The sequence below is a fragment of the Mercenaria mercenaria genome, chromosome 11 (assembly GCF_021730395.1).
Source record: "Mercenaria mercenaria strain notata chromosome 11, MADL_Memer_1, whole genome shotgun sequence".
NCBI lineage: Eukaryota > Metazoa > Mollusca > Bivalvia > Venerida > Veneridae > Mercenaria > Mercenaria mercenaria.
Window position 1 is genome coordinate 54,369,047 of NC_069371.1, and position 19,479 is coordinate 54,388,525.

Sequence of the window (19,479 nt, forward strand, 5' to 3'; positions counted from 1 at the left end):
AAAGGACCAAAATTAGCTATTTTGACCTTGTCTGCACAATAGCAACTTCATTTATGATTTGATTTTAACCAAACTTGCACAAAACTTGTATCACAACAAGATCTTGGTTCCTTTCTTGAACTGGCCAGATTCCATCATGGGTTCCAGAGTTATGGCCCCTTAAAGGTCCAAAATTGGCTATTTTGGCTTTTGCAGCCATATAGAGACTTCATTTATGGTTTTATTTGATACAGACTTCCAAAATATCTTCAACAACAATAAATCCTGGATTCCATGACAAATCAGATCCAGTCATAGTTTCCAGAGTTATTTTATATCTGATTACCTCCCTGATTGTAGTCGAAATGGATTTATATCAGTAAGTACTTATAGGACTTATTTGAAATTTCATTATTGTCATTAGTTGGACTGAGCCAATCAGGGTAGATAACTATGGACTGATTTTATGTCAAATTACCTCCCTTTATTTCAAATTAAAATGGGTATATTTCTGTAACTAATGAAGATACTGATCTGAAATTTCATTTATGTCAACAGATTTATTTGGTAGATCCTTCTTTTGTTCACTTACAATAATTTTCTTTTTGATTACTTCCCTTTTACGTTACTATAAATAGCTTATTTTTAGTAACTTTTTTATTATTGGCCGTAGGGAAAACCCGAGACCACTTTTCTGTGGTACAACATGGACGGTACCTCCAATTTTTAGTTGTATTTTGACATATCTGTACCTTGTAAGAATTTTGTTTTTCTGTTTGGTTAAATTTCTTACTTTGTTGTTCCTGTCCTTTGGACTTAGATATTTTTTCTGAGGACCTTCTTGTCCTCAAGTGCAACAGGTGAGTGATATAGGGCCATCATGGCCCTCTTGTTTTTTGTTTTTTTTATAGGGTTTATTTCACTTTGTTACTATAGATAACTTTTATGGTAACTTTTTGTATTAATCGGCCAAAAAAAATTCCAAATGAAAACAACTGTACGTTTTTATATATGCAAATTTTTATCCAAGTGCTTTGTTATATTATATTGTATATATAGTACAATATTGTTTATACATCATTGACAGATATCAGTTCATTATGTTATACTGCAGTAGAGAAAATAAGGTGCCTTCCAGTAGGGGACTTTGTATTGCATGGCAATACTTCATTCCCTTGTTATTTATAAATTTGATTTATGCATGGATGAATATTCAGTAGGAAATTGAAAGCAAGAAATTAGCAAACTTATTATTCTACAGTAATGTTACAGCAATATAAGTTGCTGAGAAATGGTTGCAGTATCTGTCATGGTATTTTTACAACTTAATGAAAGATCTCTGTTACAGTGCTGCATGAAGCAACAAGACATACCATATCTAGGAGAATATTTTCCACTAGCAGACTGTTCTCCATGAGGTTCAAAACATATGACTTACATATTGATTACAGTTGTGCTTCTGGTTACTTTACATTATACTTTCTTATTTGTTTTGTGATTAAAGAATAAAATTATGTGGAAATATTTGAGATGAAACTAATAGTTAGAATTTATTTTTAACCTTTTTCATTCATGGTTAGGTGGGGTGGGGGGAATGGAATATCATCATTTCAAGAGTGTCATATGTAAAATGTCTACCTGGCATAAGGGCGTAATAGATTAATTGGTCAATTATCATCCATATCCATAACTGATTTTGCCAGGTTATAAATACTAAGATGTTTATATATATACTAAGATGTTTATTTAGTTGACGAAGACCTGTTTCATGAAAAACAAATTTTAAGACATATTCTAGCATAAAACTGCTGTTCTTGTCACTTTTTAGCTCACCTAAGCCAAAGGCTCAGGGTGAGCTATTGTGATCGCTCACCGTCCAGCGTCCATCCATCATCCATCCACACTTTCCTTTAAACAACAACTTCTCCTGAACCATCTGGCCAATTTTGATAAAACTTCACAGGGATGTTCCTTAGATGGTCTTCTTTAATAAATGTTCAAAGAATTGAATTCCATTTAGAACTCTGGTTGCCATGGCAACCAAGAGGAAAAATTTTAAAAAACTTCTTGTCCAAATTCACAGGTCATAAGGCTTTTATGTTTGGTATGTAGCATCATCTAGTGGTGCTCTACCAAGGTTGTTTAAACTATTCCCCTAGGGTCAAATATGGCCCTGCCCTGGGGGTCACATGGTTAACATAGACTTATAAAGGGAAAACTTTGAAAATCTTCTTGTCCAAAACCACAAGGCATAGAGCCTCAGTATATGGCATGTGACATCATCTAATGGTCCTCTATAAAAAAAATTTAGATTATGCCCCTGGGGTGAAAAGAGGCCCCGTTCCGGGGGTCTCAAGTTTTATATAGACTTATATAGGAAAAAACTTAAAAAATCTTCTTGTCTGACACCAAGAGATCTAGGCTTTTGATATTTTGTATGTAGCATTGCCTTTTGGTTCCCAACCAAAGTTGTTCAAATTATGCCCCTGGGGTGAAAAGAGGCTCCACCCTAAGTGTCTCAAGTTTTACATAGACTTAAATAGGAAAAAAAAAATCTTCTCGTCTGAAACCACAAGACCTAGGCCTTTGATGTTTGGTATGTAGCATTGCCTTGTGGTCCTCTACAAAGATTGTTCAAATTATGCCCCTAGGGTGAAAAGAGGCCCAGTGCCCCAGGGTTACCAAGTTTTACATAACATTCAGAGAAGTGAAATAATTGTTATTTTCACTTCTTTGAATGTTATTTACTGGCCGAGTCTCTGTGGAAATTCATGTATCATTTGATCCAGTTAATTAATGATGAGTTTATGATTGTGTATTATCTAAATTATATCATCTACAACTATTTACATTGAAAAATAGTAGAATAATGTACAGTATTTAACACACATAGACGTATTATTTCATGATGCACTTTTATCAGCCATTTGTGGCGTCTAAACGTCGACGTCATTTCCGTATTTCACGTATCATTGTGTATGTTATTGTCAACTGAAGAAGCTTATTAAAGCGAAACATGTTTTAACAAAACTGTGTTGGTTTCTGAATTTACAATATCAAGTTTTACATAGACTTGTATAGGAAAAAAAAATAAAAATCTTCTTGTCTGAAACTGCAAGGCCTAGGCTTTTGATTTTTGGTTTGTTGCATTGCCTAGTGGTCCTTTACCAAGGTTGTTCAAATTATGCCTCTGGGGTAAAAAGAGGCCCTGTCCTGAGGGTCCCAAGTTTTACATAGGAAAAAAACTTTTAAAAATCTCCTTGACTGAAAGTTCAATGCCTAGGCTTTTGATACTCAATATGTAGCATTGCCTAGTGGCTCTCTAACAAGAGTGTTCAAATTATGCCCCTGGGGTGAAAAGAGGCCCCGCCCTGAGAGTCACATAGTTTTAATATTAGTTATATAGGAAAAAATACTTAAAAAAAAACAAATGATTATATTTCCTAGACTGTTTAATTATAATTACCTTATGACCCAAAGTAATTAGGGGTCACTTGACTGTAAGCTTGACCTACTGACCTGCTTTCTTGTTTTTTAAGATACAGCCTTGAAATTTGGATGATATGTACAGTTTTGCACACCAATCTTAAAACTGACTTCCAGTGACCATGAATGTGACCTACTTTCTTGTTTTTAGCTCACCTGTCATATAGTGACAAGGTGAGCTTTTGTGATCACCCGTCGTCCGTCGTCTGTGCGTGCGTGCATCAACAATTTCTTGTCTGCACAATAGCAGCTTCATTTATGATTTTATTAGTCCCCTACTGGTTGAAAACCAGTTTCGGGGACTATAGGAATGCGCTTTTCAGTCCGTCATTCCGTCTGTCCATCCGCAATTTCGTGTCCGGTCCATAACTCTGTCATCCATGAAGGGATTTTAATATTACTTGGCACAAATGTTCCCCATGATGAGATGACGTGTCGTGCACAAAACCCGGACCCCTAGCTTAAAGGTCAAGGTCACAATTTGAGGTCAAAGGTCATCAGAGCTTTTTTCCTGTCCGGTCCATAACTCTGCCATCCATGAAGGGATTTTAATATTACTTGGCACAAATGTACCTCATAATAAGACGATGTGTCATGCACAACTTTCAGACCCCTACCTCAAAGGTCAATGTCACACTTGGCAGTCAGATGTTAACATGTCATGAACAGGGTCTGTTTCCTGTCCAGTCCATAACTCTGTCATCCATGAAGGGATTTTGATATTACTTGGCACAAATGTTCCCCATGATGAGACGACGTGTCATGCACAAAACCCGGACCCCTAGATCAAAGGTCAAGGTCACAAGTTGAGGTCAAAGGTCAACAGAGCTTTTTTCCTGTCCGGTCCATAACTCTGTCATCCATGAAGGGATTTTAGTATTACTTGGCACAAATGTACCTCATAATAAGACGATGTGTCATGCACAACTTTGAGACCCCTAGCTCAAAGGTCAAGGTCACACTTAGCAGTCAAATGTTAACATGGCATGAACAGGGTCTGTTTCGTGTTCGGTCCATAACTCTGCCGTCCATGAAGGTATTTTAATATTACTTGGCACAAATGTTCCCCATGATGAGATGATGTGTCATGCACAAAACCCTGATCCCTAGCTCAAAGGTCAAGGTCACAATTGGAGGTCAAAGGTCAATAGGGTTTTTTTCCTGTCCGGTCCAGAACTCTGACATCCATCAAGGGATTTTAATATTACTTGGCATAAATATTTCCCATGATGAAACAACGTGTCATGCACAACACCCAGAACCCTAGCTTAAAGGTCAAGGTCACACGTTGAGATCAAAGGTTAATGTGACATTTTTCCTGTCCGGTGTAAATGCAAAACAGGTTTTGAATATTACTTGGCACAAATGTTCATCACTATGAGAGGGAGTGTCATGCACAAGAACCTGGTCCCTAGGTTGAAGGTCAAGGTCACACTCAGATGCTAAAGGTCAGATACAAGAATGACTTTGTCTGGAAAACTTCTTCTTCATGCATGGAGGGACTTTGATGTTACTTGACATAAATATTCACTATCACGAGACAGATTGTTGTGCGCAAGAACCAGGTCCCTAGGTCTAAGGTCAAGGTCACGCTTAGAGGTCAAATGCCAAATTCAAGAATGACTTTGTCCGGAGCATTTCTTATTTATTCATGGAGGGATTTTGATATAGCTTGGCACAAATGTTCATCACCATGAGGCACTCTTGCTTTGTAGAGTTATTTCCCTTTGTTATTACTATAAATAGCTTATATTGTAACTTACTTATTACAGGCCGTAGGGAAAAATCGAGACCAGTTTTCTGTGGTACAGCATGCATGTTACATCCAATTTTTAGGTGTATTTTGACCTATCTCTACCTGGTAAAGAGTTTTGTGTGGACTAACATGGATTTTTTTTTTTTTTATACTTTAAATAACATTACCTTTTATATAAATATATTCAAACTTCATTTAACTATAGGATTTATATATACACATTTTAATCCAAGTCTTTGTTTATAGCATACTGTATATATAGTACAATATTGTTTATACATCATTGACAGATATCAGTTCATTATGCTATACTGCAGTAGAGAAAATAAGGTGCCTTCCAGTAGGGGACTTTGTATTGCATGGCAATACTTCATTCACTTGTTTTAACCAAACTTGCACACAACTTGTATCACCATAAGATCTCGTTTCCTTTCTTGAACCGGCAAGATCCCATTATGGGTTCCAGAGTGATGGCCCCTGAAAGGTCCAGAATTAGCTATTTTGACCTTGTCTGCACAATGGCAACTTCATTTATAACTTGAATAATATCAAACTTGCACAAAACTTGTGTCACCATAAGATCTCGGTTCCTTTCTTGAACTGGCCAGATTCCTTTATGGGTTCCAGAGTGATGGATGGCCCCTGGAAGGGCCAGAATTAGCTATTTTGACCTTGTCTGCACAATAGCAACCTCATTTATGATTTGAATTAAATCAAACTTGCACAAAACTTGTGTCACCATAAGATCTCGATTCCTTTCTTGAACCGGCCAGAACCCTTAATGGGTTCCAGAGTTATGGCCCCTGAAAGGGCCAAAATTAGCTATTTTGACCTTGTCTGCAAAATAGCAGCTTCATTTATGATTTGATTTTAACCAAACTTGCACACAACTTGTATCACCACAAGATATTGCTTCCTTTCTTGAACTGGCCAGATTCCTTTATGGGTTCCAGAGTGATGGCCACTGAAAGGTCCAGAATTAGCTATTTTGACCTTGTCTGCACAATGGCAGCTTCATTTATATTTTGAATTAAATCAGACTTGCACAAAACTTGTGTCACCATAAGATCTCGGTTCCTTTCTTGAACCAGCCAGATCCCTTAATGGGTTCCAGAGTTATGGCCCCTGAAAGGACCAAAATTAGCTATTTTGACCTTGTCTGCACAATAACAGCTTCATTTATGATTTGATTTTAACCAAACTTGCACACAACTTTTATCACCACAAGATATTGCTTCCTTTCTTGAACCGGCCAGATCCCATCATGGGTTTTGTAGTTATGGCCCCTGATAGGGGGTGGGTCTTGTTTTCCCTATATGGCTATATAGAAAACTTTGAAAATCTTCTTCTCAAAAGCTACCAGTCTGTTTTCAGAATAATTTTACACAAATGTGCCTTGGATGACCTTCTACCAAATTCCTTGAGATAATTTTGATTCTTCCAAAAATTAAATCTTCTTGTATGAAACTTCTGGCCAGATTTGAAAATAATTTTATTTAAAGTTACTTTAAGAAAATTTCAACTATATTTTCTCATAATTCTTTTGATTGACCTTTATTATGATCTTTTGACCTTGAAGACTTGTCCTTAAGTGCAATGATAACAGGTGAGCGATATAGGGCTATCATGGCCCTCTTGTTTAAGATACAGCCTTCAAATTTGAATAACATGTACAGTTTTGAACACAGATCTTAAAACTAATTTTCAGTGACCTTGAATTTGACCTACTTTCTTGTTTTTAGCTCCCGCCAAAGTGACAAGTACTTTTTATCGCCCCGGTGTCCGTCGTCCGTCTCCGTCCGTGCGTCCGTCGTCCCCGTGCTCCGTGCTCCTAAACTTTTGCTTGTGACCACTCTAAGTCACATTTTCAGGACTTTAGAAAGTGGTCGAATGTTCACTTGAGATATCTATCATTCGAACTGGTCACTTTGCCATCAAAAACTATCTAGTCTAAAAAAAAAACCCTTTGTGACCTCTCAAGCCATATTTCAAAGATCTCAGAAAATTGGTCAGAATTTCACCTTGATGATTCAGGTCCAGTTCAACGGGTCACGGGGGTAAAAACTAGTCGTAGTCTAAAAATGAAAACCTTGTGACCTCTCTAAGCCTATTTTCATGTATCTTCAGATATTGTCGAAGTTTATCTTGATAATCGGGCAATTTCGAACGGTCACGTAGGGTCAAAAACAGTCATTAGTCTAAAATAAAAAACCTTGTACCTTTCTAAACCATATTTCTAAATGGATCTTCATGAAAATGGTCAATTTCCCCCTTTGATGATATCTAGTCAAGTTCGAACTGTCACGGGGGTCAAAACTAGTCATGGTTTTAAAGTGAAAACCCCTTGTACCTCTCTAGAGGCCATATTTTCATGAATCTTCAGAATATTGTCGAATGTTTATTCTTTTTTTTGGGGAAGGGTACTAGTCAAGTTCGAACTGGTCACGTAGGTCAAAACTAGTCATTAGTCTAAAAAGAAAAACCTGTGACCTTTCTAGAGACCATATTTCTCAATGGTCTCATGAAATGGTCAGAATGTTCACCTTGATGAATCAGTCATTCGAAACTGGGTCACGTGGGCAAAAACTAGCAGTAGTCTAAAATAGAAAAACCTTTGCCTCTCTAGAGGCCATATTTTTCATGAATCTTCAGAATTTTGTCAGAAGTTTATCTTGATGAATCTAGGTCAAGTTGAAACTGGTCCACGGGTCAAAACTAGTCATTAGTCAAAAATAGAAAAACCTTGTGACCTCTTTAGAGAACCTATTCTCAATGGATCTTCATGAAAATTGGTCAAATTTTCATCTTGATGATATCTAGTAAAGTTCGAAACTGGGTCACTGGGTTAAAACTAGGTCAGTAGATTCTAAAATTAGAAAAACCTGTGACCTCTAGAGGCAATATTTTTCATAATTTTCAGGATATTGGTCAGAATTTCATCTTGATGATATCTAGTCAATTTTCGAAACTGGTCATTTGGGGTAAAAAACTGGGTCAGAAGATCTAAAATAAAAAACCCTTTGTGACCACCTAGACCATTTTTCCCAAAAGGATTTCAGAAAATTAGTCAGAATGTTCACCTTGATGAATCTAGTCAAGTTCGAAACTGGTCCGTGTGTCAAAACTGGGTCAGTAGGTCAAAAATGGAAAACCTTGTGACCTCTCTAGAGGCATATTTTTAAATGGATCTCATAAATTGGTCAAATTTTACCTTGAAATATCTAGGTCAAGTTCGAAACTGGTCCTGGTTTTAAAAAACTTAGGCCCAGTAGATCTAAAATAGAAAAACCTTGTACCTCTCAGAGCCATATTTTTCTGAATCTTCATGAAAAATTGGGTCAGAAGTTCATCTTGATTATCTAAGTCAAATTCAAAACTGGGTCACGTGGGTCAAAAACTATTTCACTAGGTCTAAAATAGAAAAAACCTTGTGACCTCTCAGAGCCTATTTCTCAATGGATCTTAAATAAAAATTGGTGAGAATTTTTTCACTAAAGGGAATCTGGTCATTTTCTTAAGGGGGTCATGGCGGTCAAAAACTTGGGCCCAAAAGGTCAAATGAATAAAAAACCTTGTGACCTCTCTAGAGGCATATTTTTCACGGATCTTCATGAAAATTGTAGAATGTTCACCTTGATGAATCTTAGTCAATTTAAAAGTGGTCACGTGCTTCAAAAATAGGTCATTAGGTCAATAATAGAAAAATACCTGGACCCTCTAGGGGCCCCATTTTTTCAATGATTTTCATGAAATTGTCAAAATTTTTACTTATTATCTAGGTCACATGTGCTCAAAACTAGGTCACTTATGTCAAATATAAAATAACAAACGTCTCTCAGTTGAACACGGGGCATTTGGGGTTTGGTGAGCGATTCAGGACCATCAGGGTCCTCTTTTTAAGATACAGCTTTGAAATTGGATGACATGTATAGTTTTGCATGCCGATCTTTAAACAGACTTTCACTGTGACCTACTGACCTACTTTCTTGTTTTCTAAGCTACAGCAAAAGGATTTGGATCACCTGTATTATTTTTTTTTACAGATTTCAAAAGTAATTTTGCATAATCTTTACCTTGACCCGCTCCCCTAATTTTCTTGTTTTTAGCTAAGAAATTTGTTCAAGCAAACAAATCTACTCAGGTGAGCGATATAGGGCCATCATTGCCCTCTTGTTTTGGGTGTCAACAGAGAGATTCTCACACTCGTATGTGATGTTGAAACACCTTTTTATATACGAGCATTCCATGGCAAGGTGTAAATTTATCACAGCCCCAAAAGGAAATAACGTCATCGTGATAAAACAACGCAGACATTCCTGGGCATCTCATGGAAATTTGTAATGTTGAAGGACAATATATTCATTTATTAGTTTTTACACATTTTTATTTCAGAATAGCATAAGCACATGCTTATTTCATGTTTAAACTTCTTCAGAATCCCTTGGGATACGTTGGTACCTTTGCTTACTGGACTTGGGTACCAGCCAATCCTTCAGGATTCTGCAGATGTTATAACATGAAAAAAAACATTATCCCTTTACATTAGACAAGAAAAATATATGAAAGAGTAACTGTTGTAGTACAGCACTTTTTTAGGTAAATAAGTGAAGAAATAGAATAACATTCAACTTAAAGTAACCAGGAGCATAATGTTGTTGTATTTGTAGGGATGTTTTACTTCTTGATGTTTTTATCTTGATTTGATCTGCCTGTTTTTTCTGTTCAGAGAGAAACCCTATATCACTTACTGTTGAGGAAGAAAAGGAAAACACTTTTGTACTTTTTTCAATGTCCAACCTTGAAATTCTTTGTTTTCTTCCAATCAGCATAACTTCCAACTTAACCCAGGTTATGGTCAAAGTTTCATTAAATATTGTCCTTTAGTTGTAAGGACATGTTTCCTTTAGTTGTAAGGTGATTTTTAAGATGATGGTGACCTTGCTTTGATAATACTATAAACATGGACATTTTTAACTACTTGGCAGTCCATTTACCTATAGAACAATACAAATTTATTTCATGCAGGTGAAAGGGTAAATTCATTTGTGCAAAGTGTTCCCAATAGATTGGGCTTGCTTTCAACAGTGGCCACAGACTGTTCAGTCATTGAGAAAATGTTGAAAGGTCCCAGGCTCAAGTCATATTTTGGCCTGACAAAGGAATTGGCCTTTTCAGCGGTTGGATTTCATTTTCAGATTATAATAACTGTTAATGATTCAGTAGAACAGACAGTAAACTAGGGTTTTCATGTAAATTTTCTGTTTATTTGCTGACATTAACTTATTTATATAATTATGTTCAACATTAATTTGAATTATGAGTTTCATAAATCTTTTTATTTTTGTTGCATGCATAGTTATACAGAAAGAATATCTCCCTGTTACTTGTATAATAATTATGTTTGATATCAGATTTTAATATTATTTCTAGTGTAAATCTCTTGTGATGTTCTAGTGTAGGATATATATTTAACTCTGTATTTACTGTATTTGCATACTGTGTTTGACTAAAGTTCTCAGTTTGAGAATTTTCAAATCAAGATTTTGAAACTGTATGGACTAAAAACTTATTTTCCAAATAACTGACATAATATACACATTGTGAAGATATTCTGAAAATTGATCATTACAAAGTTGAAAGATCATGTCTTAATTTTTTGCATAAGCCTGTGAAATACTGTTAAAAATATCTCATCATATCTCTTGTGAGAAAAGAACTTGTGCCTATTTCAGTGCCTGCCGTGCTTAAAACAGACTGGACCATATGGAACGTTTGATGATACAGGTTATCTCACCAATGACACAGTGATGGAAAACACTGCAGAGGATAATACTCAAGATACCATGTCATGATTGACGACTTGAAACATTCCATTATAATAGATATAATTGTAAAGGGGAAGGAAAGCCTTAACATAAGTTGATTTGATTTCACCGGCACTGAAGGTTCTAGGTGAGCTATTATTGTAAGTGGATAGTTTGTCATCCATCATGCTCATTTTACATAGACTCGTCTTTTCTGAAACTGCTGGTCAGAATAAAACCAGACTTAGTATGTAGTGTCCTTGCAAGATCCTTGTATCAGATTTGTTCAAATGGGGGCACTTGACCCCTTTTATGGGACGCTAGAACTAAATATAGAAAACCTTTAAACAACTTATCATGAATAGCTTGATGGATCTTCATAAAATTTGGTCTGAAGCAGCACTATATGGTTCTCTTCAAATTTTATTTAAAAGGGGGCACTTGGCCCCTTTTAGGGACCACTAGAAATAAAGATAGAAAAAACCTTTCTTATAAATCTCATGATGGATCTTCATTAAACTTTGTCAGTAGCATGATTATAAGGTCCCCTTTCAATTTGTTCAAAGGGGACACTTGGCCGCTAGAACTAAGAATAAAGATATCTTTATAATACCTTGAACCACCTGGTGGATCTTAGTTAAACTTGGTACTTAGCTTCCTTGTAATGGCCTTTTGCAAATTTGATCAAATGTGGGCATATCACTATCTTGTTTTATGTTTTTTTATACTAAACACAATTGTTACCATTCATGATTCAGTGTGTCATACATTATATTCAAAGTCAAAAAGACAAGGTCAAGTCTGGGGCCTCCGTGGCCGAGTGGCTGACTTCAAATCACTTGCCCCTCATCGATGTGGGTTCGAGCCTCACTCAGGGCGTTGAATTCTTCATGTGAGGAAGCCATCCAGCTGGCTTACGGAAGGTCGGTGGTTCTACCCAGGTGCCCGCTCGTGATGAAACAATGCACAGAGGGGCACCTGGGGTCTTCCTCCACCATTAAAGCTGGAAAGTCGCCATATGACCTATCGTGTCGATGCAACGTTAAATCCAACTAAGGTCAAGTGAGCGACTTATTTGTATTTGAATGTCATCATGCAACCAGTCTTAATGCTGAAAGAGTTTTCAAAATTTTACAACTATGGCAGGTTGTTCTTTTTGGAAAAAGTAGTGTTATAATTAGTAATAAAATTAAAATGTATATTAATTAAAAAAAAACAACAACAAATTTTATCTTGCCATTTTGTTTATGTTGCTATTGAAACATTTTGACTGCCATCTTTTATAAATGTTAAAATGTTTTTATAAAAATTTTATACTTTTTTTTAAGACATAAGTGCCAGAATGAGCATAAGAACAAAGGCAACTTTCTTTTGAAGATTTTTCACGGAAGTGGAAGCATTTTTACTCCATGTGTTCAGTACTTTATAAATATAATGTCTTTTTAAACTTAAGTAATACATTAAAGCATTGACTTATGGCTATATATTGACATGCACACATGACCAAGGTTGTAGAAATTTGTTTGGCATTTAACTTGACATTGTGTTACATTTGGGAAGATATAACAAAAAGAATCTTGTATACACAGACAATTGTGAAATTAGGATAAATTTATACAAGAGTTGTTCAACTTACATTTGAATACATAAACATGCATGTTCAATGATCCATATTTCATTGGAACAAAATGCTAAATCTGACATCCATTACAAAAATATAATAACTCTGCAACAGAGTTGTATTGATAGTTTATTGGTCCAGTTTCTTCCATTTGTCCTCATTGTAAGATTATTTTCAAGTCCTGCTAGGTCTTTATAGTGTGCTTCTACTGCCATCTCTTCAGCATATACCATATACCACAGGTCTGTTGGGATTAATACAGAAAATTTGGCTATTTTTTCAAGAATTATGTCCCTTTTCTTAAATTCACAAAATAGGCCATAGTGAAGAAATTTGGCGTGTTCAACTCCTCAAACACTTTTTGAAGGAATGGTGAACAACCTTATCTGATACAATTTGCTTCGAGTGAAGATGGTCCGTACTAAAACTTTGCTATTTAGAGGATGGCACAGTATGTGAGGTGATCTATGTCCAGTGGATACAATTCTAATTCTGTATAGCATTTAGAGTTCACTTTAGATCACTTAATGACAAGTTGAATCTATTGCCTTGAAGTTAAACTTCCAAGTTTTAATTTGTACAGTGAAAGACTCCAGCCCAACGATCTTCAGATTCTCACGGTCTTTGTCTGATTTTCTCAGAACAGCTTATGCCTAGATGTTACATCTAAGTAGAATAAAGCCTCATCAGAAATATCAAGGTTTTCCCAAATCCAGTTGCACACAGCTCCCAATAATTTGTGCGGTGTTGAGTTGATGCACCTTGTGATTTTTTCATAACTTTGCTCCTGTTTTTAGGAAACAAACATGTGTTAAATGCTCTGAGAGAAACTCCTTACTCGGCTGATATGTATCTTTTATTCTTTAAACTGACTTTTGAGATCATATGAGCAGTTGACTAAATAACAATAGGTGTTGCCCAAGTATGTTGTTTTTGGAAGTTTCCTGAATTCCTATTTCTGTTGAATTGTGACCCAATATTGTGATGAAAATATGATAACCAGCGTAAGAAAATGTTACACCTGAGCTCATTTACCACCTCTTTAGACTCTATATAAATGGTTAGCCTTGAAAAGTCCAAGCACAATGTTCTCAAATTTATCGCCAATTTTCGCATATACTGCTGAGAATGCTTTAAATTGAAGTATGTACATCATCTATACTACATTGCTTTCATGTCTCAGAATATTGATTTCAAAGTGTTCAATTATAAGTTGGGCACCGCTCGTATCTACAGTAATCCTATTTTGAGAGTGACATTTACTTAACCTTGTAAGCTGTTATCTGCCAAAGTCGTGGCGGGGGGGGGGGGGGGGGGGGGGGGGGGGGGGGGGGGGGGGGGGGATTTTTTTTTCAACAAAATCCTTAGATAAATTCAGATCTGAAAAGGAAACTCAATCTGGTGTTTACACATTTTCTCACTGATTATGGTACCGAATGAAAACCTTTAAGTATGAGCTGTTAACCTCATATGTTAAGTGCAATTTTTTTGTGATACATGTAAAAGTACATATCATAGGTATAGAACTAGAGATCAATATAGTTACACCTTTATAATCTCACCTGTGATATACTGTAACACTTTTACATAAATATGACATTTTGTTACTAGCAGAAATGCAATATCATCACTATGAAATACTTTATGGTACTTCATTTATTATTTTTCAATTAAAAAGGTAAAAAAATCATCTGATATATTGAAGCAAATGTAAATCATACACAGATTGTCTCTAAAGCCGTTTTCAGTTTTTCTCGCATGTGTTAGTGCATGGTAAGTACAGTGATCGCTAGATCGATAGATAGAAGTACCTGATAAAAACCCAGTACCTCACTGAGACAAGAGTCAGTCTTCTGCAGGCATTATGTCAAAACTTCCTTGATTAATAGAAACAAAACTTCATGAAATATATTGAATATGTAATAGCCGGGGAGCCAAGGCATGAAAAAATGGATTTACCTGTCATGCTATAGTCAGTTTCTATACATATTATGAAAGTACAAAGTCTCGCGGATCAGAAAAATCGGGCCTGCAAAACAAAAGCTCTTGCAAAATTTGAGAATATCAAGGGGAGATAACTCTGTATATTTGCAGTTTTTTAAGATTCAAATCGTTTTTTTACTAACAAAACATGGCATCATGTTTCTAAAATCAGTTCAAATATATATCTTTTAACATTGCTTTTACGCATAAGGCTTATGCTTGAAAAATACGCATACATTTTATTAGAAGATTTGGCACCTAAAATACCAGAGAATAAAATCAAAATATTTAACCTAAAATTTACAGTATGAAGAAGTAACCTTTAAAATGGTCTTATTTCTCAAAGTCATTTATTAATACCGCTGTGAAACAGTCTGTTAGAATAGAAAATCATCTATATACTCTAGTTCAGGTTTGGCTATGAAATACACAAATCCGGGGTATTTTATGTACCCCACCCACTTTATATAAGGCAAAAAATGTATAATAAAAATATTCGACCAACAACCAAGAAGATATATTCTTTTTATCACGTATACAATATAATCTATATTTTTGACCATATAAAGTTGGATGAGGGGTATTTAAAAGATTTTAAACAGAAAAAGGGGGTAGGAAAACCTATGTATTTTACAACTGATAATTAGAATAAACAACCCGTTATTAGATAAGAGCAACACTAATGAAAGGCGATGAAACCTTTTCTTGCAAACTATTTATTTAGAAAATAATTTATTTAAATACTCTTTCGTGCAATCTAGTTCGGTTTTGGCTAAGAAATACGCAAATCCTGGGTATTTTATGTACCCCACCCACTGTATATAATGCAAAAAAATGTATAATAAAAATATTTGACGAAAAATCCATGAGATATATTCTTTTTATCACATATACAATATAATTTATATTTATGACAATTTAAAGATGGATGAGGGGTATTTAAAAGATTTTGAATAGAAAAAGGGGGTAGGAAAACCTATGTATTTTACAACCGATAATTAGAACAAACAACCCGTTATTTACCATTTAATAAATACAAACATCAGTAATAAATGTCAACGAAATCCTTACTTGCTAACTGTTCATTTGAAAGTTAATAATTTAAATACTCTTTTGTGCAATTTTGTCAAAATTGTGAAATTGTAGGGGTATGAACATTACCCCACTCATCTAAAACTATGTATAAAATGTGATTGATCGATCAATACAGTTCAAAGTATAAATGCTTGCCTCGGGGTTGTACACATCTGTTTTTACCTTTCTCATGATAAACAGATTGATGGAATGTAGTTCTGATGTGTTGAATGTAATGTAGAAATTTGACATAATGTATAACATAATGTATAACTTTAATGTTTATAAAATGAGACATTTTGAATAATCTTTACTATTCAGAAGATTTTAAAACTAATTAATGATAATGCATTAGATCACTGTTCAAGAAATTTAACAAATCGTACAAAAAGGTCGTAATAATATCCCCCAAACATATATAATTCAAATAGATTCTGTCAGAGTTTTAGCTCACCTGTGACGTAGTGACACAAGGGAAGCTTTTGTGATCGCCTTCGTCTGTCCATACGTCAGTCCACAATTACTTGTGAACACGATAGAAACCACATTTTACTATTGATTTTAATCAAACTTGCGCACAACTTGTATAAGAGCTAGGAGACGAGGGAGGAAATCTACTGGCCACCAGGAACAAAAAAAAAAAAGAATTAATGCAACCTTTCAAGGTTATGCATTGGAATGCAGAAGCACTCCTCAATAAGAAAATGAATTAGAGAACATATTGTTTGATAAGGACATTCAGGTCTGCTGCATCGAAGAGATTCACCTTAGCGAGGATAAATCCTTCAATGTTAAGAGGCTACCAGTACTTCCGTTGTGACAGGTTGGGTAGGAGCAAGGGAGGAATCCTAACACTGATGAGAAACAACATAGCAACTTATACTGGTATAAAATCTCGCTTTGAAAACTGGCCAAATCCCATAATGGGTTCCAGAGTTTGGGCACCTTAAAGAGCCAAAAGTTTCTGTTTTGGCTTGTGAACAGGGTAGAAACCACATTTTGCAATTGATTTTAATCAAACTTGCACATATATTCTATTGGCATAATATCTCGGTTCCTGTCAAAAACTGGCGAGATCCCATAATGTGTTCTAGAGTGGTGGCCCCTTAAAGGGCCAAAATTTGCCATGTTGCCTTGTGTAGCCACACAGGCACTTCACTTATAGTTTGATTTGAAACAAACTTGCGAAATATCTTTATAATAAATCTTGCATTCCATGGTGACTTCATCAGATCAAATCATAGGTTCCAGAATAACGACCCCTATTTGAACCCCGAAAGTCCCAAAATTTGTTAATTGTTACATTATGAACACGCTAGAAATGACATTTTACGTTTGACTTTAACCACACTTACGACTTAAGTCACGATATGATCTCGGTTCAGTTCGAAAACTGATTTGATTGACCGTTTAGCCATAAAGAGGTTTCATTTATGCTTTGATCTGACACAAACTTGATAATCTTTAGACCAAGTTTGAAACTGGATTATGTGGGGTCAAAAACTAGGTTACCAGGTCAAATAAAAGGAAAAGCTTGATAGCACCGTAGAGGCCACATTAATGACGCTATCTTCATGAAATTTGGTCAAAATAGTTATCTTGATGATCCCTGGGCCAAATGTAACAGGTGACCGATATACATGACCCTTTTTTCTCAGAAAATGCTAGTATAAGTCTTAGATAATCTAAATTATAAACTTATTGAATGTTTGTCATTACTTATAAATTACCTAGTATATTGCTCTATGTCTGGATGACAAACAACAGATAGTTTTGACTATTGACAGGCAAGCCCTTCAATTAGTGTTTTTATACATGACATTAGAATTAAACATTTGTTGTATTTTTTCACGAATTGAACAAGACAGTGCCATGAACCAAGTATTTATTCAGAGTCATATCATTTTAGATAACATTTACTGGTTTGGCACTAAATGCTATAATAGTAATTAGAATTTCATTTATATGGAGTCCATCTGAAGCACAATTTTAGTTACACATTCCTGCAGTACTAACGACAAATAGTTACATCTGTATGTGTATTTTAAACTTTACGGCTACACCACAAAAATGATTTTATCTCGTACTATAACTTGCACTGGCAGTGTAAATGGTAATATGTTATATAGTTTTAACTTCAAATATGTGATTTTAGACTGCAACAGTTCAGTATGTCTTTTTCGCAACTTATACACTAGTATTAATCAAATTCATCTAATTCTGTGTCAAACAGACTGTGTTTTATTCAGCGACACTTTTCAGGCATTGCATTACACCAGCAGGATACAGTGTATTTTATATTAGTTTTGGCGCAGATACAATATCTTAAGCATTTTCCATTCGTGCCTTTACAGAATAAAGTCTGGTTTCCGCTCAATGACGTTAAAAATCAGCTTTCATTGAATCTAAAAGAATTATTTTCTGCGGTCAGTAAATGAGCAATATTGTTTTGCGACAAGTGATCAAGGAAAAAGGTCACAATTACATAGTTCAAGTCTAATATGATTACCACTCAGTAAATAAGGACCGTTTTGTCTGTCAATCCCCTTAAAATGTAATGTTTGTAGTCTGTAGAAGACACCTGATGTTAATAAGGTCAAGGTCAATGTTATAAAATTAGAACTTACACTCCCCTTTGCCTTCAACAAACCATCATGGGGCATATGTTTTGTACAAACACCCCTTCTTTATATCATATTTTATATAACTTCAGATAAGTTATATGAGCCGCACCATGAGAAAACAAACGTAGTGTATTTGTGACCAGTATAGATCCAGAAAACAAACATAGTGCATTTGCGACCAACATCGATCCAGACCAGCCTGCGCATCCATGCAGTCTGGTCAGGACCCATGCTGTTCGCTTTCATAGCCTATTGCAATTAGAGAAACCGTTAGCGAATAGCATGGGTCCTGACCAGACTGTGCGGATGCGCAGTCTGGTCTGGATCGATGCTGGTCGCAAATGCACTATGTTGGTTTTCTTATGGCGTGGCTCATATTTAGTGCAAATCACCTTAATAATAATTCTCAGATATGTTTTAAAATTAGTGAAGAGTAACTGCCCTTGACTTTTCATTTAGCAGTTGGATAAGTTTTGCAGTCACGAACTTTCCAAATAAATCAGCATTTAACTATAATCATTTGAAGAGAAGAACGGACAAGCAATATCGTTTTCCGTGCATTTTCGCTTTTTTTGCCCCTATGGTATAATCATTTGCCTTATTCAAGGTGGGTTGGTGAATAAATTACTTCTGTTTTGTTTTTTGGATTTGACAAACTTGCAAATGAAAGTTACTAATAATTCAAATGAGATAGTAAAAAATTAAAGTTTGAATGTAAAGGTTTCAGTACTTTTCGGTAGTGTTGCTTGCATTTTATCACATCACAATGAACAGGTTGTTAATTCTAAATATTGGCTACTGTTTTAAATCTAAAATCTCTTTAATACTCCGAATCTATCTTTAAGTTGTCAAAATATAGATTATATTGTATACGTGACAAAAAGAATATCTCTCCTTGATTGATGGTCGAATATTTTTATTATACATTTTTTTTGCATTATATAAAGTGGGTGGGGTACATAAAATACCACGGATTTGCGCTTTTTGTCGCCAAGTAGATTGCACGAAAGAGTATTAAAATGAATTTCTTTTCAGATGAATAGTTTGCAGGTAAAGGTTTCATCCCTTTCATTACTCTTGCTCGTATTTATCAAATGGTAAATAACAGGTTGTTAACTAATTATCGGTTGTAAAAGACATCATTTTCATATC

General features: G+C 35.2%; 1 protein-coding gene across 5 annotated transcripts in view; it reads left to right on the plus strand.

The window, feature by feature from the left end:
* LOC123531811 (natural resistance-associated macrophage protein 2-like) overlaps positions 1–19,479 on the plus strand; it is a 92,105-nt gene that overhangs the window by 56,456 nt on the left and 16,170 nt on the right. For 2 of the 5 annotated variants that reach the window (XM_053517477.1, XM_053517479.1), the window contains exon 15: positions 10,954–12,780. In XM_053517477.1, the coding sequence (XP_053373452.1) occupies positions 10,954–11,073 (120 nt within the window). In that variant the 3' untranslated portion in view covers positions 11,074–12,780. Of the gene's footprint in view, positions 1–1,327; positions 1,412–10,953; positions 12,781–19,479 lie in introns of those variants that run through there. The other 3 variants (XR_008366048.1, XR_008366047.1, XM_053517478.1) reach the window with 3 other exon arrangements.